The sequence below is a fragment of the Oncorhynchus tshawytscha genome, linkage group LG03, assembly GCF_018296145.1.
Source record: "Oncorhynchus tshawytscha isolate Ot180627B linkage group LG03, Otsh_v2.0, whole genome shotgun sequence".
Classification (NCBI taxonomy): domain Eukaryota; kingdom Metazoa; phylum Chordata; class Actinopteri; order Salmoniformes; family Salmonidae; genus Oncorhynchus; species Oncorhynchus tshawytscha.
Genome location: NC_056431.1, coordinates 6,413,923 through 6,441,224, shown reverse-complemented (window position 1 = coordinate 6,441,224; position 27,302 = coordinate 6,413,923). Strand labels below are relative to the sequence as shown.

Below are 27,302 nucleotides of genomic sequence, written 5' to 3'. Positions count from 1 at the left end.
CTGATGTAGACCTGGGACACCAGGTTCCCCTCTAATCAGGGACTGATGTAGACCTGGGACACCAGGTTCCCCTCTAATCAGGGACTGATGTAGACCTGGGACACCAGGTTCCCCTCTAATCAGGGACTGATGTAGACCTGGGACACCAGGTTCCCCTCTAATCAGGGACTGATGTAGACCTGGGACACCAGGTGGTGGAATTAGTAAATCAGGTAGAACAGAAAAGCAGCAGGCTCCGGATCTTGTAGTGTAAGAGTTGAATACCCAGGTCTAGGACCTAGGTCATGTGGTCAGGTCTAGGACCTAGGTCATGTGGTCAGGAGAAACGCCCAAGGAATGGCATAACCAATACATAGCTTAAGACATGCATATCATTTTTTCATGGTTCCAAAACCTGTTCTTCACAACCTATATAATCGTTCAGAGAAAGCCTTGGAAACCCTTCTACAATAGTAGAATATTGAGGTGTGACCAGCAGACGGCACCTGATTAAACATCTTCCTCATCAAACAAGAAAAAGAAAGAAACACAAATGAAATGAACTAAACTGAAGCCTCCATTTGGTTGTTGATAAAGAGATAGTATTTGTGAAGGAATCCTTGTGTTCTATTATTGAGTTATTAAATATTGTTTATCTGAGGTAAGAGAGTGTTTAATACTCAAAGTAGAGAGTTATTAAATATTGTTAATCTGAGGTAAGCGAGTGTTTTATGCTCAAAGTAATGCATATTTCAATGTCAAGGAAGAGGAACAAAAATGTATTGTACATCTACATTCTACTGTATAATAACATAGTGTATGTTGAATTAACAGAGAGGAAATCTACTCCTCAGCTCTAACAATTTCACTATTTTGCCACATCTACAAACATGAATTGACAAGTGGAGAAAATAAAATAAGTTTTCCTTCAATAATTGTTTACATTCGTGACGTGTACGAGTTCGAATTATTACAGATGTAGAATATTAATTTGAGCCAGTTTGCTACAGCAGGAAAAAATTCTGCAGCAACAGGAAATGTGATTTATTACGTGGATTATAATTAATGGCCAATTTTGTAGGGTTTGATGCATTTTTCATTAGGGAAAATCAAGTCTGAAATTTCAAAGTGGAAATTACAAACTTTAGAAGCCTTTTTAGAACAGGAATAATCTCAGCAACAAAAGTGATCAAATTAAGATCCTACATCTGTACATATCATTCTTATTCTTCTGTTACATTAAATATTGTTATTACTGCTGTTACTGCTGTATTATTGAATATACATATTTGCTTTGCTCTTTCTTTATAAACGGCTAACTTTTAAGCTCAAAAATAGGTTAGATCATATCAAGCACCGTGTCAGATAGCTTTTCAGCATCAGTATTTAGTACTTCTATAACAATGTTTCAGCAATATTTCTCAAAGTTAATTCAGATTGCTTGTTTTCAGTTGCTTTGACACTCAAGTAGCAAACATAAATTATCTCAGCAGGTCATCATTCTATCCATCGATTCATTAATCTGTCAATCTATCTGTACTGTACATTCATCTGTCTGTCTATTTGTTCATCTGTGGACATTGTCTTTTATAGCCTGTTCATCAATCTTCCATTTCTCTCTGATACAATACTACTGATGCATTTGAGTCCTTACCAACCAGATCAGACTACAGCACATAGAAATAGAGAGTACAGAACAGATAAACAAATCTCTCCTATCGAACTTCTCATATCCGAGCCTACCTATCTCCCTGCTGGAGGACAGAGTAGCAGGGCCTTCCTCTGCTCTCTGCTGCTGGAAACTAAACAAAACATTAGTATGCAATACAGCTCGTAGGTGTAACAACACTTGGGTGTCAATGCCCTTTGTCATATGTATCCCTCTCCCTGTGTCAGTGACAGAGACACACAGAGATCAGGGCAAGGCCCCAGAGCTGACCTCAGATCAGCTTTAACAGAGTATTTACACTATTCACACTGCACTACCACATATAGAGCCGACACAGAGCCTATGACTAGCCTGGTCCCAGATCATTATGTGTTCTAGCTTTACTCGACACAGTAAAATGGTATTACATTATAATTACAATAAAACTACTTTTGGGGGTCTTTGGGATTCAGTGAAACAAGCACCACTATGTAACATTTAGTACCAGTTGTGTTGAAGAAAGAATACAATGTTACACAATGTTATCCAATAATTCCTTAGTAAATACCAGGTAAGTGAAACAGGACGGTAAAATAATGTTACCATGACAACCTGTCTGGTGTCAACAAAAGGGCAGAGAGACGGGCAGGCTTTTGTTTCAAAATGTGAGTTCAGAATCACACACAGGGATATCATTGTCGCCATCTGAGTGACTGCATCTTAGAGTTTAGTTTACTATTTGACTTTTTTCTAGTATTCATTGAAACATGAATGAAGTGTAGATGTCTTGATAAAATGTGTGATTTGATATTATTTTAGTCCGTTTGAATAACTATGATACAGTACAGTAACGTTATATTTCTGTTTTGTTGCTAATAAAGTGATTCATCTGGAGTTTCTCTCTCTTGCCAACTGGGCTTTGCTTTGTAAATTTTCTCTGGCTATCTAGTCCGATTTCAGATCACGCTTATCTGATGAATTTACTAACGCTCAACACACATTGAATATGGCCGGTGTCAGTAAACGTAGGCAAAAAAAGCGTAATGAAATTGTTTCCAGCATCACAGTTACAGTCACCAACACTCTGGATAACAAAAACAGCCTAACCAGCTCTGCTAGAATGAGTAAAATGGCCAGAGTGCGGTGTTCTCTCATTTTTGTCTGGAAGAAGCTAGCAAGCTAGCTAACTTTAGGCAGTTAGCTTGGGTGCTTGACTGCCGTTGTGAGGTCAGAAGGCTCGGATCAACCCTAACTCCTCCCCCAGAGCGAAACACTCCGAATTTACGAACAGACAATCTGACAACGCTTTGAATTTACGAACGCCCAGAGCGCACTCTGGCACTCCAGTGATTTTACGAACACACCCTAAGGCTTATATTTACTGTGTTATACTTCTAGGTGAGTTTGAAAACAACACTCATAATGTTGCAACAGTACAGCACACTGTTAGAATGATCTGCTATGCTAGCCTGACATGAATGTTTTGGTGTGGTGTGTTTATCATTATGGCTGCGTGGAAATGGATCATGCTATAGGAGTTAATACCATGGTTCTCTGTAGTACCAACAACTACCTTAAGAGTACACGCTAGCCTACAACTCATATGAGTTCATTCAAATATTGCTCATATGTTTCTATGAGGTATTCTCAATTCAAGTTGTGTATTTCAATCCATTACCTCGTTACCTTTGCTCTGTTAAACAGTGGGTTCTTATGTACAGACTTTCATGGTGCTAGTAATACCACTTTCCAGTAGAGGGGACTAAAAGCTGTTGGAAACACAACACTACACCCTTGCTAAAACAGATTGATCTGCCACGTTCCTATATTGAGGCTTGTGAATGAAGATAGCTTGAAGAAAATTAAAAATAGACTAATCTAGTGGTTAGAATGTAAACATGGCGTTGCTATAGTGACGGCAGAGTGTTGAGTGGTGCTGTGGTTGGATGGAATGACGGTCATGTGATGGAGCTGGTCTTGATAGGTCATGATCTGGGAGGAGAGTTGGAGAGAGGAGGCAACGCTGTTGTCCCTTCCTTCTCAGCCTGGTCAACACTCTCCTCACCAGCCACAGCCACAGGAGAGCCAGGCTTACTATAAAGAGAGCGAGCAAGAGAGCGAGAGAAAGAGAGAGAAAGAGCGAGAGAGAAAGAGGTAGAGCCAGAGAGAGAAAGAGAGGGAGAGAGAAAGAAGACCATTTTAGAGGGAATGCATCATTTAGACAATAACAGGTATACAGTAGGCATAAGAATGGGTTTACAACATGGTCAAAGAAAATGTACAGATTACTGTAAACTACTGTAGGTCATTAAAAGTGAGCCAAAGAGAAACCATGAGAGAGAGAAGTGAGTGCCGGTGGCAGAGAGTGAGGGAGTGAGTGTACCTGTCCCCACTCTGGGTGATGAGTCTCCTGCAGGTCTCCATCTGCACATCCAGGCCTCTCTTCATAGAACACATCTCCATGTATTCATGTAGGTGACGGTTCATATCACTCTTAGCTGTAGCCAAGTCATACTGGGGAGAAACACATCACTCTTAGCTGTAGCCAAGTCATACTGGGGAGAAACACATCACTCTTAGCTGTAGCCAAGTCATACTGGGGAGAAACACATCACTCTTAGCTGTAGCCAAGTCATACTGGGGAGAAACACATCACTCTTAGCTGTAGCCAAGTCATAGCCAAGTCATACTGGGGAGAAACACATCACTCTTAGCTGTAGCCAAGTCATACTGGGGAGAAACACATCACTCTTAGCTGTACTGGGGAGCATCAAGTCATACTGGGGAGAAACACATCACTCTTAGCTGTAGTCATACTGGGGAGAAACACATCACTCTTACTAGCCGAGTCATACTGGGGAGAAACACATCACTCTTAGCTGTAGCCAAGTCATACTGGGGAGAAACACATCACTCTTAGCTGTAGCCAAGCCTGTGGAGTCATAGCTAGCCAAGTCATACTGTGGAGAAACACATCACTCTTAGCTGTAGCCGAGTCATACTGGGGAGAAACACATCACACTTAGCTGTAGCCAAGTCATACTGGGGAGAAACACATCACTCTTAGCTGTAGCCAAGTCATACTGGGGAGAAACACATCACTCTTAGCTGTAGCCAAGTCATACTGGGGAGAAACACATCACTCTTAGCTGTAGCCAAGTCATACTGGGGAGAAACACATCACTCTTAGCTGTAGCCGAGTCATACTGGGGAGAAACACATCACTCTTAGCAGCCAAGTCATACTGGGGAGAAACACATCACTCTTAGCTGTAGCCAAGTCATACTGGGGAGAAACACATCACTCTTAGCTAGCCGAGTCATACTGGGGAGAAACACATCACTCTTAGCTGTAGCCAAGTCATACTGGGGAGAAACACATCTTATAGCCGAGTCATACTGGGGAGAAACACATCACTCTTAGCTGTAGCCAAGTCATACTGGGGAGAAACACATCACTCTTAGCTGTAGCCGAGTCATACTGGGGAGAAACACATCACTCTTAGCTGTAGCCGAGTCATACTGGGGAGAAACACATCACTCTTAGCTGTAGCCAAGTCATACTGGGGAGAAACACATCACTCTTAGCTGTAGCCAAGTCATACTGGGAGAAACACATCACTCTTAGCTGTAGCCAAGTCATACTGTGGAGAAACACATCACTCTTAGCTGTAGCCGAGTCATACTGGGGAGAAACACATCACACTTAGCTGTAGCCGAGTCATACTGGGGAGAAACACATCACTCTTAGCTGTAGCCGAGTCATACTGGGGAGAAACACATCACTCTTAGCTGTAGACAAGTCATACTGGGGAGAAACACATCACTCTTAGCTGTAGCCAAGTCATACTGGGGAGAAACACATCACTCTTAGCTGTAGCCGAGTCATACTGGGGAGAAACACATCACTCTTAGCTGTAGCCGAGTCATACTGGGGAGAAACACATCACTCTTAGCTGTAGCCGAGTCATACTGGGGAGAAACACATCACTCTTAGCTGTAGCCGAGTCATACTGGGGAGAAACACATCACTCTTAGCTGTAGCCGAGTCATACTGGGGAGAAACACATCACTCTTAGCTGTAGCCAAGTCATACTGGGGAGAAACACATCACTCTTAGCTGTAGCCAAGTCATACTGGGGAGAAACACATCACTCTTAGCTGTAGCCAAGTCATACTGTGGAGAAACACATCACTCTTAGCTGTAGCCGAGTCATACTGGGGAGAAACACATCACACTTAGCTGTAGCCGAGTCATACTGGGGAGAAACACATCACTCTTAGCTGTAGCCGAGTCATACTGGGGAGAAACACATCACTCTTAGCTGTAGACAAGTCATACTGGGGAGAAACACATCACTCTTAGCTGTAGCCGAGTCATACTGGGGAGAAACACATCACTCTTAGCTGTAGACAAGTCATACTGGGGAGAAACACATCACTCTTAGCTGTAGCCAAGTCATACTGGGGAGAAACACATCACTCTTAGCTGTAGACAAGTCATACTGAGGAGAAACACATCACTCTTAGCTGTAGCCGAGTCATACTGGGGAGAAACACACTGTCAAACATTAACATAGCCCTAGACCCCCCCTCCACACCTCAATCTGGTCGATGGTCTCTTGGTATTCTTTCTCCCTGGATTTGAATAAGTCCTCAGTGTCATTAATCACCTTCTCCAGACACTGGTCTTCTTGCTGAGAGGGCGAGAGAGAAGGAAGGAAGGAGGGAGAGAAGGAAGGAAGGAAGGAAGGAAGGAAGGAAGGAAGGAAGGAAGGAAGGAAGGAAGGAAGGAAGGAAGGAAGGAAGGAAGGAAGGAAGGAAGGAAGGAAGGAAGGAAGGAAGGAAGGAAGGAGAGGGGAAGACAGAGAGAGGGGAATGGAAAAAAATGGAAGTGCTCTAGCTCTATTCAAAATAATTTCCTGGAAAATACAAATTGACAATGCTATAATCTGAGTAACTGTGAATACAGAAACTCCTGATAAATGTCTATGTAATGTTGTGTAGCCTCTGCATAAAGATATCCATACAAATCATTAAAACAATATAACTACTTGGACAAAGGTATTGCATTATGTCATCAATGTGTACTTATGAGAGGTTGAAGGTATTACTTCCAAGGCTCTAACATTAGTTACCCCATAGAGTTACTATGGAACACCTAAACATCAACATTCTAAAGCGCACCATACCTCTCCTGGCTGGTGGGTGGTCTCTGGAGCCAGAGTGCATCCTGGGAAGTCCTCCCACAGCAGCAGAGTCTCCTCTGTCTCCTCCCAGGCCAAGCTGTCACAGTCATCTTCAAACTCACACTCCCGCCTGCAACACACACAAATGTTTGTTTATTAACGTTTGTTTGGCCTCTGGAGAAAATGCACATGGAAGCTTCCTTCTTATCAGTCTAATACCTTTACTATGGTAGAGTATTGACAGTGTAGAAGCTGGTTGTACCTGTAGAAGCCTGATAAGAGAAACTATATATGTAACAAACACCAGTCCTGTAATGTTACTCACAGCTGGTTGAGCATCCTCTGCATTTCCTCATTGATCTGATTGGCTGACGAGCCACAGAGGTCCTCCTCTCTGGGCAGGCCCCCATCGCTCTCCGAGGTGCTGATAGTCTCATCACCCTCACTACTGTTGACGGACAGCGGGGTCTGTTTCCGGGGGCGACAGTTGATGGCAGACTGGGTGTTAGGGACCTAGGAGTGGAAAGAGAGACTTAGACAGACAAACAGATAGACAGAGAGAGAGAGACACAGACAGACTGACACAGACAGACACTGTCAGACAGAAAGACAGACAGACTACCTGATACATCTGGATGACATCCTCACAGTTCCTCTGCTGGGCCAAGTCACACAGGCGAGCCGTGATGTCGATGCGTCTACAGATGTCCATGTCCACCTTCATGGCCTTCTCCTGGATCTTACTGTCCAGATCAGACATGTTCTACACAGAAAGAGAGATGGTTACGGTCTCCTAGTAACAGTTATCATCCTAACCAGACCAGGAGTAATCTCTGTGTAGAGTGTGAGAAACAGACTGGGGGACCCAGTGGGACAGGAGAATGAACCAGACAATATTGAGGGTGAAAACGGTCATCGATGAGTAGATGGTTTGTGTGCAGTCAGATCAGGACAGTATGAGGCTGTGTGTGTATATAGGAGAAAGATGTATACCAGTTGTTGATGATGGTTCTGTTAGGTGTGAATGGCAACATGAGATGGCGCTAATAGAGATGGCAGCTTCACTTCAAGTCCTTAGGAAACTGTGCAGTATTTTGTTTTTTTATGCATTATTTCTTACATTGTTAGCAGTCGATTGCAGTACATGAGCGAGTAACACACTCAACCACTGTTACTCTAACTTCCGCGATGCATACAAGGCCCTCCCCTGCCCTCCTTTTGGAAAATCTGACCATGACTCCATCTTGTTGCTCCCCTCCTATAGTCAGAAACTAAAACAGGGGGCGTCCGCGCTTAGGTCTATCCAAAGCTGGTCTGACCAATCGGATTCCACGCTTCAAGATTGCTTCGATCACATCGACTGGGATATGTTCAAGGTAGCCTCAGACAATAACATTGACGTATACGCTGACTCGGTGAGCGAGTTTATAAGGAAGTGTATAGGAGATGTTGTACCCACTGGGACTATTAAAACCTTCCCTAACCAGAAACCGTGGATTGATGGCAGCATTCACGCAAAACTGAAAGCATGTACACCGCATTTAATCATGACAAGGCGACTGGAAACATGGCCAAATACAAACAGTGCAGTTATTCCCTCCGTAAGGCAATCAAACAAGCAAAGAGTCAGTATAGAGACAAAGTGGAGTTGTAATTCAACGGCTCAAACACGAGACGTATGTGGCAGGGTCTACAGACAATCATGGATTACAAAAAGAAAACCAACCCCGTCGCGGACATCGACTTCTTGCTCCCAGACAAATGAAACAACTTCTTTGTGCATTTTGAGGACAATACAGTGCCACCGACACGGCCTGCTCCCAAAGACTGTGGGCTCTCCTTCTCCGTGGCCGATGTGAGCAAAACATTTAAACGAGTTAACACTCGCTAGGCTGCTGGCCCAGACGGCATCCCTAGCCGCGTCCTCAGAGCATGAGTAGACCAGCTGGCTGGTGTATTTATGGACATATTCAATCAATCCCTATCCCAGTCTGCTGTCACCACATGCTTCAAGATGGCCACCATTGTTCCTGTTCCCAAGAAAGCTAAGGTAACTGAACTTAATGACTATCGCCCCGTAGCACTCACGTCTGTCATCATGAAGTGCTTTAAGAGACTAGTCAAGGATCATATCACCTCCACCCTACCTGATACCCTAGACCCACTCCCATTTGCTTACCGCCCCAATAGGGCCACAGACGATGCAATCACCATCACACTGCAAAATCACATCTGGATAAGAGGAATACCTATGTAAGAATGCTGTTCATTGACTACAACTCAGCATTCAACTCCATAATACCCTCCAAACTCATCATTAAGCTCGAGACCCTGGGTGTCAACCCCGACCTGTGCAACTGGGTCCTGGACTTCCTGACGGGCCGCCCCCAGGTGGTGAAGGTAGGAAACAACATCTCCACTCCATTGATCCTCAACACTGGGGCCCCACAAGGGTGCGTTCTCAGCCCTCTCCTGTACTCCCTGTTCACCCATGACTGCGTGGCCATGCACGCTTCCAACTCAATCATCAAGTTTGCAGACAACACTACAGCGGTAGGCTTGATTACCAACAACGACGAGGTAGCCTACAGGGAGGAGGTGAGGGCTCTGGGAGTGTGGTGCCAGGAAAATAACCTCTCACTCAACGTCAACAAAATGAAAGAGATGATTGTGGACTTCAGGAAACAGCAAAGGGAGCACCCCCCTATCCACATCGACAGGACAGCAGTGGAGAAGGTGGAAAGTTTTAAGTTCCTCGGTATACATATTACCGACAAACTGAAATGGTCCACCCACACAGACAGTGTGGTGAAGAAGGTGCAACATCGCCTCTTCAACCTCAGGAAGCTGAAAAAATTGGGCTTGTCACCAAAAACCCTCAATAACTTTTACAGGTGCACAAACGAGAGCATCCTGTCGGGCTGTATCACCGCCTGGTACGGCAACTGCACCCCCCACAACCGCAGGGCTCTCCAGTGGGTGATGCGGTCTGCACAACACATCACCGGGGGCAAACTACCTGCCCTCCAGGACACCTACGACACCCGATGTCACAGGAAGGCAAAAAGATCATCAAGGACAATAACCACCTGAGCCTCTACTTGTTCACCCTGCTTCCATCCAGAAGGCGAGGTCAGTACAGGTGCATCAAAGCTGGGACAGAGAGATTGAAAAACAGCTTCTATCTCAAGGTCATCAGATTATTAAACAGCCACCACTACCACAGAGAGGCGGCTGTCTACCTACAGACTTGATATCATTGGCCACTTTAATAAATGGAACACTAGTCACTTTAATAATGCCACTTTAAGAGTGTTTACATCTCGCATTACTCATCTCATATGTATATATTGTATCCTTCACTATCTATTCTTTACTATCTATTGCATCTTAGCCACTCTGTCACTGCGCATCCACATATTTTATACTTATGTATTCTCATCCCATTACTTTACTAGACTGTGTATTAGGATTTGTTGTGGAATTGTTAGATATGACCTGTTAGATACTGCTGCACTATCGGATCTAGAAGCATAAGCATTTCACTACACTCGCAATAACATCTGCTAACCATGTGTATGTGACCAATACAATTGGATTGGATAAGAGAAGGTGCAAATTGAGAGGAACTTTGTAGATGTAGACTCACGTTGCTCATGAGGCCTTTGAAGAGCACCAGTTCAGCCTTCAGCTGCTGCACTCTGACAGCCAACTCATCCTGACAGCCCTCACTCTCCTGGAGGTCCTACAAACAAAAACACACATAATCATGAGATGCATGTCCATGCACACAGGTACATGCGCACACAGACGCACGCACGCCTGCACGAACACGAACACAGACACACACAACACCACCACTCACACACATCCTGCAAACCAGCTCAGCCCCTACTTTCTGGAAAAGACCAGATTATACAGTATATTAACCATCTCAGGGTAGGGCCAAAAAGTAAAACATTCTATATTGACCAACTCAGGGTAGGGCCAAACAGTAAAACATTCTATATTAACCATCTCAGGGTAGGGCCAAACAGTAAAACATTCTATATTGACCATCTCAGGGTAGGGCCAAACAGTAAAACATTCTATATTGACCATCTCAGGGTAGGGCCAAACAGTAAAACATTCTATATTGACCATCTCAGGGTAGGGCCAAACAGTAAAACATTCTATATTGACCATCTCAGGGTAGGGCCAAACAGTAAAGCATTCTATATTGACCAACTCAGGGTAGGGCCAAACAGTAAAACATTCTATATTGACCAACTCAGGGTAGGGCCAAACAGTAAAACATTCTATATTGACCAACTCAGGGTAGGGCCAAACAGTAAAACATTCTATATTGACCAACTCAGGGTAGGGCCAAACAGTAAAACATTCTATATTGACCAACTCAGGGTAGGGCCAAACAGTAAAACATTCTATATTGACCAACTCAGGGTAGGGCCAAACAGTAAAACATTCTATATTAACCATCTCAGGGTAGGGCCAAACAGTAAAACATTCTATATTGACCATCTCAGGGTAGGGCCAAACAGTAAAACATTCTATATTGACCATCTCAGGGTAGGGCCAAACAGTAAAATATTCTATATTGACCATCTCAGGGTAGGGCCAAACAGTAAAACATTCTATATTGACCAACTCAGGGTAGGGCCAAACAGTAAAACATTCTATATTGACCAATTTACAGTAGGGCCAAACAGTAAAACATTCTATATTGACCAATTTACAGTAGGGCCAAACAGTAAAACATTCTATATTGACCAATTTACAGTAGGGCCAAACAGTAAAACATTCTATATTGACCAATTTACTGTAGGGCCAAACAGTAAAACATTCTATATTGACCAACTCAGGGTAGGGCCAAACAGTAAAACATTCTATATTGACCAACTCAGGGTAGGGCCAAACAGTAAAACATTCTATATTGACCATCTCAGGGTAGGGCCAAACAGTAAAATATTCTATATTGACCATCTCAGGGTAGGGACAAACAGTAAAACATTATATATTGACCATCTCAGGGTAGGGACAAACAGTAAAACATTCTATATTGAACAACTCAGGGTAGGGCCAAACAGTAAAACATTCTATATTGACCAATTTACAGTAGGGCCAAACAGTAAAACATTCTATATTGACCAAGTCAGGGTAGGGCCAAACAGTAAAACATTCTATATTGACCAAGTCAGGGTAGGGCCAAACAGTAAAACATTCTATATTGACCAACTCAGGATAGGGCCAAACAGTAAAACATTCTATATTGACCAATTTACAGTAGGGACAAACAGTAAAACATTCTATATTGACCAATTTACAGTAGGGACAAACAGTAAAACATTCTATATTGACCAACTCAGGGTGGGGTCAAACAGTAAAACATTCTATATTGACCAATTTACAGTAGGGACAAACAGTAAAACATTCTATATTGACCAACTCAGGGTAGGGTCAAACAGTAAAACATTCTATATTGACCAATTTACAGTAGGGCCAAACAGTAAAATATTCTATATTGACCAACTCAGGGTAGGGCCAAACAGTAAAACATTCTATATTGACCGTCTCAGGGTAGGGCCAAACAGTAAAACATTCTATATTGACCATCTCAGGGTAGGGCCAAACAGTAAAACATTCTATATTGACCAACTCAGGGTAGGGCCAAACAGTAAAACATTCTATATTGACCAACTCAGGGTAGGGCCAAACAGTAAAACATTCTATATTGACCAATTTACAGTAGGGCCAAACAGTAAAACATTCTATATTGACCAATTTACAGTAGGGCCAAACAGTAAAATATTCTATATTGACCAATTTACAGTAGGGCCAAACAGTAAAACATTCTATATTGACCAATTTACAGTAGGGCCAAACAGTAAAACATTCTATATTGACCAATTTACAGTAGGGCCAAACAGTAAAACATTCTATATTGACCAATTTACAGTAGGGCCAAACAGTAAAATATTCTATATTGACCAATTTACAGTAGGGCCAAACAGTAAAATATTCTATATTGACCAATTTACAGTAGGGCCAAACAGTAAAACATTCTATATTGACCAATTTACAGTAGGGCCAAACAGTAAAACATTCTATATTGACCAATTTACAGTAGGGCCAAACAGTAAAATATTCTATATTGACCAATTTACAGTAGGGCCAAACAGTAAAACATTCTATATTGACCAATTTACAGTAGGGCCAAACAGTAAAACATTCTATATTGACCAACTCAGGGTAGGGCCAAACAGTAAAACATTCTATATTGACCAACTCATGGTAGGGCCAAACAGTAAAACATTCTATATTGACCAATTTACAGTAGGGGCAAACAGTAAAACATTCTATATTGACCAATTTACAGTAGGGCCAAACAGTAAAACATTCTATATTGACCAACTCAGGGTAGGGCCAAACAGTAAAACATTCTATATTGACCAACTCAGGGTAGGGCCAAACAGTAAAACATTCTATATTGACCATCTCAGGGTAGGGCCAAACAGTAAAACATTCTATATTGACCATCTCAGGGTAGGGACAAACAGTAAAACATTATATATTGACCATCTCAGGGTAGGGACAAACAGTAAAACATTCTATATTGACCAACTCAGGGTAGGGCCAAACAGTAAAACATTCTATATTGACCAATTTACAGTAGGGCCAAACAGTAAAACATTCTATATTGACCAAGTCAGGGTAGGGCCAAACAGTAAAACATTCTATATTGACCAAGTCAGGGTAGGGCCAAACAGTAAAACATTCTATATTGACCAACTCAGGGTAGGGCCAAACAGTAAAACATTCTATATTGACCAATTTACAGTAGGGACAAACAGTAAAACATTCTATATTGACCAATTTACAGTAGGGACAAACAGTAAAACATTCTATATTGACCAACTCAGGGTGGGGTCAAACAGTAAAACATTCTATATTGACCAATTTACAGTAGGGCCAAACAGTAAAACATTCTATATTAACCATCTCAGGGTAGGGCCAAACAGTAAAACATTCTATATTGACCATCTCAGGGTAGGGCCAAACAGTAAAACATTCTATATTGACCATCTCAGGGTAGGGCCAAACAGTAAAACATTCTATATTGACCAACTCAGGGTAGGGCCAAACAGTAAAACATTCTATATTGACCATCTCAGGGTAGGGCCAAACAGTAAAATATTCTATATTGACCATCTCAGGGTAGGGACAAACAGTAAAACATTATATATTGACCATCTCAGGGTAGGGACAAACAGTAAAACATTCTATATTGACCAACTCAGGGTAGGGCCAAACAGTAAAACATTCTATATTGACCAATTTACAGTAGGGCCAAACAGTAAAACATTCTATATTGACCAAGTCAGGGTAGGGCCAAACAGTAAAACATTCTATATTGACCAAGTCAGGGTAGGGCCAAACAGTAAAACATTCTATATTGACCAACTCAGGATAGGGCCAAACAGTAAAACATTCTATATTGACCAATTTACAGTAGGGACAAACAGTAAAACATTCTATATTGACCAATTTACAGTAGGGACAAACAGTAAAACATTCTATATTGACCAACTCAGGGTGGGGTCAAACAGTAAAACATTCTATATTGACCAATTTACAGTAGGGACAAACAGTAAAACATTCTATATTGACCAACTCAGGGTAGGGCCAAACAGTAAAACATTCTATATTGACCATCTCAGGGTAGGGCCAAACAGTAAAACATTCTATATTGACCATCTCAGGGTAGGGCCAAACAGTAAAACATTCTATATTGACCAACTCAGGGTAGGGCCAAACAGTAAAACATTCTATATTGACCAACTCAGGGTAGGGCCAAACAGTAAAACATTCTATATTGACCAATTTACAGTAGGGCCAAACAGTAAAACATTCTATATTGACCAATTTACAGTAGGGCCAAACAGTAAAATATTCTATATTGACCAATTTACAGTAGGGCCAAACAGTAAAACATTCTATATTGACCAATTTACAGTAGGGCCAAACAGTAAAACATTCTATATTGACCAATTTACAGTAGGGCCAAACAGTAAAATATTCTATATTGACCAATTTACAGTAGGGCCAAACAGTAAAATATTCTATATTGACCAATTTACAGTAGGGCCAAACAGTAAAACATTCTATATTGACCAATTTACAGTAGGGCCAAACAGTAAAACATTCTATATTGACCAATTTACAGTAGGGCCAAACAGTAAAATATTCTATATTGACCAATTTACAGTAGGGCCAAACAGTAAAACATTCTATATTGACCAATTTACAGTAGGGCCAAACAGTAAAACATTCTATATTGACCAACTCAGGGTAGGGCCAAACAGTAAAACATTCTATATTGACCAACTCATGGTAGGGCCAAACAGTAAAACATTCTATATTGACCAATTTACAGTAGGGGCAAACAGTAAAACATTCTATATTGACCAATTTACAGTAGGGCCAAACAGTAAAACATTCTATATTGACCAACTCAGGGTAGGGCCAAACAGTAAAACATTCTATATTGACCAACTCAGGGTAGGGCCAAACTGTCACATCATATCTTGTCTTTATAAATCTTAACTCAAATGCACTTCAAATCCAAAGTACAACACTATAATCTGTCCATGATGATTATATATTCTTTACAGTGTAAGGATAGATGTTCTTACCCTAAGTCTTACTACAAATCCAAAGTACAACACACAAACATACAGTACATACACAGATTATACATTGACAACCCTGCCTACTTAATCTCACAAGTGCCTTGGATCATATTGTTGATCTAATTTTTATTTGACCGTTATTTAACTAGGCAAGTCAGTTAAGAACAAATTCTTATTTTCAATGACGGCCTAGGAACAGTGGGTTAACTGCCTGTTCAGGGGCAGAACGACAGATTTGTACCTTGTCAGCTCGGGGATTTGAACTTGCAACCTTCCGGTTACTAGTCCAACGCTCTAACCACTAGGCTACCCTGCTGCCTTCTCCATCTTTTCTCTGAAGTATTTGATTCCGTAAACTACTAGCCATAATATTTTGCAGAACTTCTTCCTAAGATATGTCTTCACATAAAAGTTGATTGTGTCTGTGCCGGGTGTTTCTTTTTGTATCTTGTACATTGTTCTGCATGGATAGTTTAATGTAAAGTGGGACTTTGCTGCATGCCATGTGGTCTCCTGTTGGCTCAACAAAGCCGGTCTAACTGGGTTAGGTAGATGTCCCCTGCAGTTGCATCCTCACACATCCACACACACACACAACAAATGTGAGAAACCAGAGCCCCACCTGGCTCAGCATATGCTTACTGATGGCAAGATGGCGCCGACAGACATGGCAGCTCTGCTTCTAGCTCCTAAGCAACATTGCAGTCATTTGTTTTTTTGGTGTTATTTCTTACAAACGGAAAGAACTTTTGAATATCAGAGCGGCGGTAACTCATCAGCATTTACGACCAGGAATACGACTTTCCCGAATTGGATCCTTTGTTCATAACCCCCAGGGCAATTGATCTTATCCCAGGGACTGCTACAAGACGCCGTGGGCAGAGAAGAGTAGACTTCTAGTCTGACTGAGGAGGCGTACACACCATCCACCACTTCCGAGTATATTACTCGCTAATGTTTAGTCTCTGGACAATAAAGTAGACAAGCTCAGGGCAAGGATCTCCTCCAGAGAGACATCAGGGACTGTAACATACTCTGTTTCACGGAATCAAGGCTCTCTCTGGATATACTTTCCCTGTCCATACAGCCAGCTACGTTCTCAGTACATTGCGCAGACAGGAATAAAGAACTCTCCGTGAAGAAGAAACGCAGGGGTGTATGTTTCATGATTAACTACTCATGGTGTGATTGTGATAATGTACAGAAACTCAAGTCCTTTTGTTCACCCGACCTAGAATACCTTACAATCAAATGCAGACCGTATTACCTCCCAAGAGAATTCTCTTCAGTTATAGTCACAGTCGTGTGCATTCCCCCTCAAGTCACATATCCTGAGGCTGCATTTATTGTAGCTGGGGATTTTAACAAAGCAAATTGGAGGAAAACACTTCCGAAGTTCTATCAACACATTGACTGTGGTACTCGTGCTGCTAAAAAACACTCGACCACTGCTACTGCAACTTGACGTATGTGGCAAGGTCTACAGACAATCACGGAATACAAAGGGAAAACCAGCCACGTCGAGGACACCGACATCTTGCTCCCGGATAAGCTAAACACCTTCTTCATCCGCTTTGAGGATAACACAGTGCCACCGACGCTCACTGCCCGCACTTCAAGGACATCAACCACCCGAGCCATGGCCTGTTCACCCCACTGTCATCCAGAAGGCGAGGTCAGAATGATAGCGGGGTGAACAGGCAGTGGCTCGGGTGGTTGATGTCCTTGATTATCTTTTTGGCCTTCCAGTTCAACAACTGAGACATAAACTGAACAAGTTCCACAGACATGTGACTAACAGAAATGTAATAATGTGTCCCTGAACAAAGGGGGGGGGGGTCTAAATCAAAAGTAACAGTCAGTAACTGGTGTGGCCACCAGCTGAATTAAGTACTGCAGTGCATCTCCTCCTCATGGACTGCACCATATTTGACAGTTCTTGCTGTGCGATGTTAGCCCACTCTTCCACCAAGGCACCTGCAAGTTCCCGGACAATTCCGATCCAACAGGTCCCAGACGTGCTCAATGGGATTGAGATCCGGGCTCTTCGCTGGCCATGGCAAAACACTGACATTTCTGTCTTGCAAGAAATCATGCACAGAACGAGCAGTATGGCTTGTGCCATTGTCATGCTGGAAGGTCATGTCGGATGAGCCTGTAGGAAGGGTACCACATGAGGGAGGAGGATGTCTTCCCTGTAACGCACAGCATTGAGATTGCCTGCAACGACAACAAGCTCAGTCCAATGATGCTGTGACACACCGCCAGACCCTCCACCTCCAAATCGATCCCGCTCCAGAGTACAGGCTTCGGTGTATTGCTCATTCCTTCGACGATAAACGCGACTCCGACCATCACTCCTGGTGAGACAAAACCGCGACTTGTCAGTTAAGAGCACTTTTTGCCAGTCCTGTCTGGTCCAGCGAAGGTCGGTTTGCGCCCATAGGCAACGTTGTTGCCGTTGATGTCTGGTGAGGACCTGCCTCACCAAGAGTGTGCAAAGCTGTCATCAAGGCAAAGGATGGCTATTTAAAATATATTTTGATTTGTTTAACACTTTTTTGATTACGACATGATTCCATATGTGTTATTTCATAGTTTTGATGTCTTCACTATTATTCAACAATGTAGAAAATAGTAAAAATAAAGAAAAACCCTTGAATGAGTAGGTGTTCTTAAACTTTTGACCGGTAGTGTATATTTTCATAACTCCATTCTTTTATTTTAGATTTGTGTGAATTGTTAGATATTACTGCACTGTTGGAGCTAGGAATACAAGCATTTCGCTACACCCACAATAACATCTGCTTAATGTGTATGTGATAGAGGTAAACCGGTTAATTGGAATGGCCGATTAATTAGGGCATGATTTCAAGTTTTCATAACAATCGGAAATCGATATTTTTGGGCGCCAATTTGACGATTTTTTTTTTACACCTTTATTTAATCTTTATTTAACAAGACAAGTCAGTTAAGAACACATTCTTATTTTCAATGACGGCCTAGGAACGGTGGGTTAACTGCCTCGTTCAGGGGCAGAAAGACAGATTTTCACATTGTCAGTTCGGGGGATTCAATCTTGCAACCTTACAGTTAACTAGTCCAACGCAATAACGACCTGTCTCTTTCTCGTTGCAATCCACAAGGAGACTGCCTGTTACGCAAATGCAGTAAGCCAAGGTATGTTGCTAGCTAGCATTAAACTTATCTTATAACAAACAATCAATCATAATCACTAGTTAACTACACATGGTTGATGATATTACTAGATATTATCTAGCGTGTCCTGTGTTGCATATAATCTAACTGAGCATACAAGCATACAAGTAGCTAACTAAGTATCTGACTGAGCGGTGGTAGGCAGAAGCAGGCGCATAAACATTCATTCAAACAGCACTTTCGTGCGTTTTGCCAGCAGGTTTTCGTTGTGCGTCAAGCATTGCGCTGTTTATGACTTCAAACCTATCAACTCCCGAGATGAGGCTGGTGTAACCGAAGTGAAATGGCTGGCTAGTTAGCGCGCGCTAATAGCGTTTCAAACTTCACTCGCTCTGAGCCTTGGGGTGGTTGTTTCCCTTGCTCTGCATGGGTAACGCTGCTTCGATGTGGTGGCTGTTATTGTTGTGTTGCTGGTTCGAGCCCAGGGAGGAGTGAGGAGAGGGACGGAAGCTATACTGTTACACTGGCAATACTAAAGTGCATCCAATAGTCAAAGGTTAATGAAATACAAATGGTATAGAGGGAAATAGTCCTATAATAACTACAACCTAAAACTTCTTACCTGGGAATATTGAAGACTCATGTTAAAAGGAACCACCAGCTTTCATATGTTCTGAGCAAGGAACTGAAACGTTAGCTTTCTTACATAGCACATATTGCACTTTTACGTTCTTCTCCAACACTTTGTTTTTGCATTATTTAAACCAAATTGAACATGTTTCATTATCTACTTGAGGCTAAATTGATTTTATTGATGTATTATATTAAGTTAAAATAAGTGTTAATTCAGTATTGTTGTAATTGTCATTATTACAAATACATTTGTAAAAAAAAAAATTGGGGTCCTCCAATAATCGGTATCGGTATCGGCGTTGAAAAATCATAATCGGTCGACCTCTAGTATGTGACCAATACAATTTGGAAGTAGGACGTACAAATGACTTTCAGATTAAGTAACTCACTCTGACAGGGACCAACGGGGCCATTTTGGGGAGTTGATATTGTTGCTGTAATTCAATCATGCTGAATGTGTGTAAGTAGCTCCACCCGTTCCTCAAATAGTTAACCATTTAGCTGTCTGATCATGACTGTCAGCTGCTTTCTATAACACGTATGACGAACGTCATGGGAGGAGCATCTAACTAGTAGGTTAGGGATGTATACATAGCCTACAGTACAATTATGTTAGCTGTTTATAAACATACTATATTTGGTTAGTGGCTTGCACACTATTCAACCAAGCTGTTTCACACAAGCAATTGTATTAGGTTGTTTGGTATGCATCAGGGCAATGTCAAATGTGTCAACACCGCCAGAACCTCAGACACAACACTGCGCCTCTGGCCCTGCGCCCTAAGTTAGTGTATAGATCAGTGTGGAGGGCCTTTGTGTCTACAAGCATTGAGCTCCTAAACATTTCAATGTAATGTCTTGTTGTCATGTTTGATATTCTGACATGGTTTTGTTCTTATCCCTGCAAATCAACAGAGAACAAGTGTAACAGAAAGAGGGGATACATTTACCCCCTATGTATCAATCATTAAGAGAGGCCAGGCACACACACACACACACACAGTGTTACCTCCTGTAGGTCTTCCATCTTCTGCTGCATGTCCACTCTGACAGTGTACTCCTCCTCCCACCTACACAACAAAAAGTCATGTGAAGTAAATTACACAGTAAAATGGCAACATCATAATAATAACTAATAACTATTAACTGTGTGTGGTGTGTGGTATGTGTGTGTGTGTGTGAGAGACCCCCCTGGTCCATGAATCTGGGCCCCAGTGTCAGACAGCACCATCCATCTAGTGAACAGTAATCTCATTGAAAGCCTGTACAGTTGACATGTTAGAACTACGATGGCTGATTCAGTGACTCAACACACCACACAGACCCCACTGCACAGCACTGCCATTTATAGAATTGCTGCTTAAAATGCACAATACTGCAACATGTCGGAGCCTTTACCAAACTGCTCTTAAAACAAATAGGAGGTTATATGGTGTACAGAGAGACGTTTTTGTGCCATTGTGCACACTGTTGTGATTGAGATAGATGGGTAAGGTGAGAGTGAGGGAGAGGGAGAGAGCGAGGGAAAGATGAGCTGAGCTCTCTTTGGAAGCCACCTCCCTTTTCCAGCAATCACAGCCTGCCGTGCAGAGTATACCGCATTGCAGATACTAGGTGGAGGGGAAGGCGCATGGCCGCATGCAGTTAGGAAGAGAGAGAGGGAGAAAGATATGTGGGGGAAGGGGGTTGAGGAAAGGAGACTGGAGCTGGCAGTGGAGAGTGCGCGAGAGAGAGTGAGAGATGGAGAGAAGTGGAGATCAGACATAACCTAACCCACTCCAATCAATTAATTAAAACAGGAACATTTCACATCTGGTTGGAAATAAATAGGGAAATGATCTCAAAGAAAATGGTAGTCCTGTGTGGTACCTATATCTCCCCACACATTAATGATGACACCTTCTCCATCCTAGAGGGGGAGATCAACCATTTCCAGGCCCAGAGACATGTACTAGTCTGAGGCGACCTAAAGCCAGAACCGACACTCTTAGCAGACATGGAGACAAACACCTACTTGGAGGTGACAGCATTCCCTCCCCAATATGCCCCCTAGACACAAGTATGACAAAACAACCAACAAAAACGGGTCACAACTCCTACAGCTCTGTTGCATGCTGGGTCTAGACATAGTCAATGGTAGGCTTCGAGGGGACTCCTACTACGGTAGGTACACCAACAGCTCATCTCTTGGCAGTAGTACTGTAGACTACCTTATCACCGAGCGCAACCCAGTGTCTCTCGGAACGATCACAGTCATCCCACTGACACCCCTATCAGATCACAGCAAAATCACTATCTTCTTGAACAGAGCAACACTCAACCGAGACATTGAAGCTGAAGAAACTGCATGCTTTTAAGAAATGCTATAGATAGAAGGAGGGTAGTGTAGAAACCAAAAAACTTTTGGCCAACAACAAATCCAATCCCTCCTAGACAACTTCCTGGACACTATATTTGACCTATCAGCTAACATATCAAATTTAAATTCAAGCAGAATAGCTAAGAAAACTAATGACAATGAGAAATGGTTTGATGAAGAACGCAAAAACCTAAGAAATTGAGAAACCTATCCAACCAAAAACAGAGACCCAGAAAACCTTACGCCTTCACGATGGTGAAACTAAAATAATACAGAAATACACCAAGAAAAAATAAGGAACAGCATTTCAGAAATCAGCTCAATGTGATTGAAGAATCCATACAATCAAATCACTTCTGGGAAAATTGGAACACACTAAACAAACAACACAAAGAGCTATCTATCCAAAATGGAGATGTGTGGATAAAACACTTCTCCAACCTTTTCAGTCGTTTAACAAAGAACCAAGAGCAAAAAAATACAAAACGGGACAAACACCCAATTGAGACTCTGCCTGCAGAATTCTGAAAAAATATACTTTGTGTACAACGCAAAGCACCAAACAATGCATGCAGAACAGAATTATGACTACACCTGCTAGTTATCAAAGTGCAGAAAAGAGCTGTTAAATTCTACAAACACCTAAAAGGAAACGATGCCCACACATTCCACCACAAAGCCCTCACCTACAGAGAGATGTACCTAGAGAAGAGTCCCCTCAGCCAGCTGGTTCTGTGGCTCTGTTCACAAACACAAACAGACCCCACAGAGCCCCAGAATAGAAACACAATTAGACCCAACCAAATAAGAGAAAACAAAAAGATAACTATTTGACACACTGGAAAGAATCAACCAAAAAAGAAAAAAAATTGGAATGCTATCTGGCCCTAAACAGAGTGTACACAGTGGCAGAATACCTGACCACTGTGACTGACCCAAAATGTACAGACTCAGTGAGCATAGCCTTGCTATTGACAGAGACCCCGATAGGCAGACCTGGCTATGTGCTCACTGCCCACAAAATTAGGTGGAAACTGAGCTGCACTTCCTAACCTCCTGCCAAATGTATGACCATATTAGAGACACATATTTCCCACAGATCACACAGACCCACAAAGAATTTGAAAACTAATCAAACTCTCATATCTGTTAGGAGAAATACTGCAGTGTGCCATCACAGCAGCAAGGGGCCCGTTGCCATGAGAAAAGGGCAATAAGTTCAGCACGAATAACATTTTAAATACCACTAATATTTATGTTGATTTATCTTCCCCTACTATTCATACTACAACCATATACACATTGATATAACACTGTACATAGCTGATAATACAGTATAACACATTAAAAAAATGTCAAACCTTTGTGAGTGCAATGTTTACTGTTAATTTCTAATAGTTCTTGTTAACATTCTTTTATGTCCTCACTTTTGTTTACTGTTTATCTCACTTGCCTTGGCAATGTAAACATGTTTCCCATGCCAATAAAGCTGCATTTTATTTGAAATGAGAGAGAGAGAGAGAGAGAAAGAGAAAGCCTTAGACAGACACAGAGACAGACACAGAGACAGACACAGAGAGAGACAGAGACAGACAGACAGACACAGAGACAGACACAGAGACAGACAGAGACAGACAGACACAGAGACAGACAGACAGACACAGACAGACAGACACAGAGAGAGACACAGACAGACAGACACAGACAGACAGACACAGAGACAGACACAGACAGACAGACACAGAGAGAGACAGAGACAGACAGACACAGAGACAGACAGACAGACACAGAGACAGACACAGAGACAGACACAGAGACAGACAGACACAGACAGACACAGAGACAGAGACAGACACAGACAGACACAGAGAGAGACAGAGACAGACACAGACAGACAGACACAGAGAGAGACAGAGACAGGTGAAGGGGGGATGATAATACAGGACAGAGCACGTCAGGAAAATAAGGGAGGAGACAGTAAGAGGGCACAGTGGTGTAAGTACTTATGTAAAAATACTTTAAAGTACTACTTAAGTAGTTTTCTGGGGTAACTTTTACTTCACTACATTCCTAAACAAAATGTATGTACTTTTTATTCCATACATTTTCCCCGGACACCCAAAAGTACTTGTTACATTTTGAATGCTTAGCAGGCCATGATAATGGTCCAATTCATGCACTTATCAAGAGATCATCCCTGGTCATCTCTACTGTCTTTGATCTGGCAGACTCACTGAACACAAATAATTGGTTTCTGAATGATATCTGAGTGTTGGAGTGTGCCCCTGGCTATCTGTACATTTTAAAAACATGAACAATTGTGCCATATATAAGGAATTTTTAATTATTTATACTTTTATTTTTGATATTTAAGAACATTTAGAACCAAATATTTTTTTACTTTTACTCAAGTAGTATTTTACTGGGTGACTTTCACTTTTACTTGAGTCATTTTCTATTAAGGTATCTTTACTTTAAATCAAGTATGACAATTGGGTACTTTTTCCACCACTGGAGGGGTATGAGAGATCTAGCCAATGAGAGTGGGAGCAATGAATAGCAATATGAATGGATAGATGAAGAGAACAAGGGACAGGGCAGGGGAAGAGGAGTGGAGGAGAGGGAGGGAAGGGGGTGTATCTTATACTGAAACTACCTTCTTGAAGTGAATTAATAGTCCTGTGGGTTTCCCTCTCTCTACATGTTGCCTGCAGGTAGATTTAACTGCATTACTACAACAACAGACTCATGACAGAGATAACATTCTTTCACTTCACTGGAGGCCTAAATCACATCAATGACTGTGCAGTACGGATGCTATCAGATATATGGATGTCTGAAGGTGAAACAAGCCTGGACTTGACTCACTTGGAGGTGGCAGTAAGGTCACATGCCTCATGAAATCACAATAAACAAACAAAACAGCCACAAACCCACACTTGTCACAGGTCCTCCAGATCACAAACCAATCCCTGACCCTACCCAGCCTTCCTAATGGGACATACATGCTTGTCTATCACCTTACATTCATTGGGTATGGCATTGTCGCTGAGATATATTTATCCAAATCAACATATGGTCCTTCAGTATAGACCATGTCTATGTGACCTGTGCAGCGTGAATCGAAGCCACAGCCCTGCTGTTACTAGTGCCACAACTCAGTGGTCCGGGTTCTAGTTCTGTCATAGAATACAAACTGCAACCATTTCAAACGTGCAGAGGTGCACTATGGTCTCTGTATCAGATTCCTGTCACTGTGTTTGGCCCATTACCCTTTTTTCTAAAGGGGCACTAAGCAGATATTCCTTCTCCAAGCCAAACCATAAGTCAAATCTTCAAATACTTGAGCTGTGCTTGATTTATATAGTTTGCCTGGTTCCAATGGAATAATCCCAAAAGTACAAAATCAACACAGTAATCCCAAAAGTACAAACAGCTAAATCAAGCATACCTCATATATATTCAACCTAGGTCTGGTGTCCACAAGCTAGTGGCAAACTCAAGAGTTCAAAATCTTTGAACTTCAAAAGCATTGGTGTGATTGTTGAAACAGAGCCTTCCTGTGTTGGATCTCAGTTACATGACTTCATTCTGAGTCAGTTATGGTCTGATAATGTTTGGTATTTCCCCCAGCTGCCCTTTGCATCTCTAGCAATAAGAATGGTGTGGGCTGTGGCAGAAATAGACAGAACACAGGCAGGACACAGCTGCTCTCAGAGGCCATCTGTTGTAACAGGGCCTTTCACTTCACCCAAGTAGCATGAGCAAAATAATACATGTAGGCCTATTATAGTTTCACTAAGTTACATCAACTGACTTTTACCAAGAGACGTTTAATCACAACTCTAGGTCCCCATGCGCCTTTACACCAGTCAGACACACACATTAATTAGGCCTTACGTTGGTGAATAAATCAACAAAGGTTGATCCTATTTACCTGCGTTTGTACTCGTCTCTCTCCCTCTTGACTTTGGCCAGGACGTTGTACAGGGCTCTGATCTCCGGGGTAATGGTATCAATCTGGACCCCGACCCCGTCCGGCTGGACCCAGGACACACCGGGGCTGGTGACGCGCGTCTCCACGCCAGAACCGAGCTTGCGGGTATGGTTGTAGGACCAGATAGTACCGGGGAGGAACCGGGGAGGCGGGTTGGTGGGGGTTCCAGTGCCTGTACTAAAAACCGTTTTCCCGTTGGTGATTGAATTGGACCCGGCTGGAGAGTCGATTGTCGGGGTTGATTGGCTTATCGTGATGGTCGGATTCTGATTCGGTTCGGTGGGGTTTGTTTCAGCTTTGTTCTTGGACTCAAGCGTGAAGACAGTGTTGAGGGCAGGTGTGAAGAGGGTAGTGGGTCGTCTCGCGGAGTTGTTGGTGTTTTGGAACGGGAGTGACCCGGGCCTGAGAGGGATAGTTCCCACAAACCCGGTCTGTACACCTGTTTCTTGGGTATGGGCCCGTCTAGCGCTTTCAGAACAACCCCCATCACAGCTGTTCTTCGCATCCAACGCCTGTTGTAGTTGTTTCTCCAAAATCTTATTCCTTCGCTCAAGTTCATGCACTTTGGCCAGAAAGCATCGGAACCGTAAGTTCAGAGTCTTTAGGACACTGATATTGGAGCCTAGGTCGTTCCTCAGGGCCATCGCTGCAGGAGGTTGGGGCACAGACCGGTGATAAGAGTGGTTTAGATGCAGGTAAGCTTGTGAGGGTGTGGTGAAATCGAACCCTGGCTGAGTCTCCGAGCCCAGTCCGGGATGGTCGCCCAGGAAGAAAGACGTCGGGTCGAGCGAGCCGAAGACTGATTCGGGCAGAAGGCCTGAGGGGGAATCCGGATGACTCTGTCCTCCTTGGTTCTGCTGCTGTTGATGTTGGAGAAGCGAGTTCGCCTCTAACAAAGGATTCATGCTATGGTATGGAAAACTAAAGCGCTGCAGATCTGGCATGAACACGGACGGTAATTTTCTCGGTATAAGATCACCAAAATAAAATAATGATAGGCTGAAGGTTGACTTGTTGTTGGATACCAGACGTATCCGTGACTCTCCACCTTTATCTGGTTGCGTAAATGGTTGTAATTACGAATGTTATCCTCGATTTATGTCCGTTCGAGCTAAAGAGGCTCGTGGAATAAGTGCCCTTCTCTCTTCCTCTGTCTCGCTATTATGCTGGATAACAGTCGCCCCAAAAAACAATGCCGAATAGGCCAGTCCGACGGCTATGCGCAGGCGACAACACTCAAATGTATTTCAGAAAAGTAATGTTTTGGTATATAGGCTATATGAGAGAAAGTACTGTTAAATCCTGCAAATCACTAATGTATTAAAAATAAATCCAGTGTCGTTCGTCAAAGCTTATCTGGCTCCAAAATGACCACAAGAAGACACAACAAGTGCTGCGGGATTTGGAGAGCAGGGAAGCTACCGTAAATACACAAGTAGCTGGTTTTCTTTTAACATTTGTACGCATTAGGCTATGAACAGTTCAATAAGACCTCTTAAACTCCGAGTTCACAACTTGGGGAGGTTTTATCAGGAACATTTCCACTTGTGAATGTCATTTTATTGTTATTTTCTCACTTGGCTCGATTTTATTTTGTTACAAAATACATGCATACAATTGTACACACTATTCTACTGTGTGAAAGTATC

At 42.5% G+C, this 27,302-nt stretch overlaps 1 protein-coding gene across 1 annotated transcript; it reads right to left on the bottom strand.

Annotated features, from left to right (window-relative positions):
* Nucleotides 1-1,205: 1,205 nt before the first annotated feature.
* On the bottom strand, nucleotides 1,206-27,052 carry iffo1b (intermediate filament family orphan 1b). Its single transcript, XM_042308576.1, has 9 exons — nucleotides 25,594-27,052; nucleotides 20,307-20,367; nucleotides 10,465-10,560; nucleotides 7,438-7,578; nucleotides 7,141-7,328; nucleotides 6,819-6,945; nucleotides 6,228-6,323; nucleotides 4,011-4,141; nucleotides 1,206-3,721 (listed from the first exon to the last, which is right to left on the bottom strand). Exons 1-9 carry the CDS (start codon nucleotides 26,595-26,597, stop codon nucleotides 3,613-3,615), a joined length of 1,953 nt encoding a protein of 650 aa, XP_042164510.1. The 5' UTR covers nucleotides 26,598-27,052; the 3' UTR covers nucleotides 1,206-3,612.
* Nucleotides 27,053-27,302: the final 250 nt, after the last annotated feature.

Coding starts and splice junctions, on each gene's coding strand:
- iffo1b (XM_042308576.1), bottom strand. CDS start 26,597: ATGCCAGATCTGCAGCGCTTTAGTTTTCCATACCATAGCATGAATCCT. Junction 6,946..7,140: donor CAGAGGATGCTCAACCAGCT/GTGAGTAACATT, acceptor TGTGTGTTGCAG/GCGGGAGTGTGAGTTTGAAG. Junction 4,142..6,227: donor AGACCATCGACCAGATTGAG/GTGTGGAGGGGG, acceptor GTTTCTCCCCAG/TATGACTTGGCTACAGCTAA.